Source organism: Buceros rhinoceros, unplaced genomic scaffold (genome assembly GCF_000710305.1).
Source record: "Buceros rhinoceros silvestris isolate BGI_N320 unplaced genomic scaffold, ASM71030v1 scaffold10178, whole genome shotgun sequence".
NCBI lineage: Eukaryota > Metazoa > Chordata > Aves > Bucerotiformes > Bucerotidae > Buceros > Buceros rhinoceros.
In genome coordinates this window covers 17,255-18,347 of record NW_010427464.1, presented here as the reverse complement: position 1 = coordinate 18,347, position 1,093 = coordinate 17,255, and the positions used below count along the sequence as shown (strand labels likewise).

The 1,093-nt window shown below is 53.1% G+C and overlaps 1 protein-coding gene across 1 annotated transcript in view; it reads left to right on the top strand.

The window, feature by feature from the left end:
• The window catches only part of SLC25A22 (solute carrier family 25 (mitochondrial carrier: glutamate), member 22), a gene marked incomplete at its 3' end in the record, with an annotated part of 23,985 nt that overhangs the window by 6,216 nt on the left and 16,676 nt on the right, over nucleotides 1-1,093 (top strand). The window contains exon 3 of the mRNA XM_010141918.1: nucleotides 18-73. Within this exon, the coding sequence (XP_010140220.1) occupies nucleotides 18-73 (56 nt within the window). The remainder of the gene's footprint in view (nucleotides 1-17; nucleotides 74-1,093) is intronic.

Below are 1,093 nucleotides of genomic sequence, written 5' to 3'. Positions count from 1 at the left end.
CTGTGTTCTGCCCGCAGGTCTGACTGCCTCCTCAAAACCATTCGCTCCGAAGGCTACTTCGGCATGTACCGAGGTGAGTCCAGCCCAGCCGGGCACGGGCAGCTCTGCCGTTGAAAGCGCTGGTGCGCGAGTAGGGGGAAAAGCCCGTGTTCTCTGGCTTACAAAGCAGTAACGTGGCAGCATCCTGCGGTGCTTAAAGGTGCAGCTGCTTCTGAAAACAAACCGCTCCAGGCCAGGCGTCAGCGTGGCCCCACCAGGGAGGGCTCAGCCCTCCCCGTGGCTGTTCGGGTGTTACATCCTGCTGCTTCCTGCAGTTCGTCTGTAGGAGCAGTCAGAGTGGAGCTGCTGGGCTTGGTTTCAGGACTGTACGCGTGTGTTTTGTCAGAAAGGCAGTGGCAAACCTCTTCAAGTGTCTTATTTTGTGGCGGATGATTGAAGTTAAGTCAGAGCCCACCAGCAGCGTGGTCAGGCCTGCTGCCCCTCTGCTAGCTGGTAGCGTGCCTCCAGAACTAGCCTTCTCTCAAGCATGCCCAAGGGCTTTGTTCAAGCATTAAGACAAGCTGCAATTAAAAAAAAAAGAATTTAAAATAACCTTTCCCCTGAAAAAATTCTCTTGGGGTGATAAGAAAATCAGAGGTTGGCTTGTGGTGGAGTTTCAGCTGTTTGGTAGTGGTGTGCTGACCTGCTGGAAACCTCCTGGCTTGGGCTGTCTGCTGCAGCAGCGAGGTCCTTGGCTGTCACGGTACCTTTTCTAGTTTAAACACAATTTCCCTGAAAGTTTTTAAAGATTTTCGAGGAGAGGGAAACAATGGCCCACGTTCTGGCTTTACTTGTAGTGGGGGAAAATGTGAAATACCTTCCTGGCTCTCAGCTGGCTCAGCTGACACCGGGCTCTGTCTGGTTTATTTACTGCCATTCAATTGCCGGCACACGCGGGTTTTATCTGTGAGGCATCCCGATAGCATTCCTCGTGGCTCTTGCTTGCTCGTACAGCCTGATTAAGGTGCTGCCTTGATAAAGGGAGTCCTTGCTCTTTGTTTTTTCAGGCGGGGATGCTGGTGCCTTGCTGTTGGCAGCGGTGGCATCTCCTGCC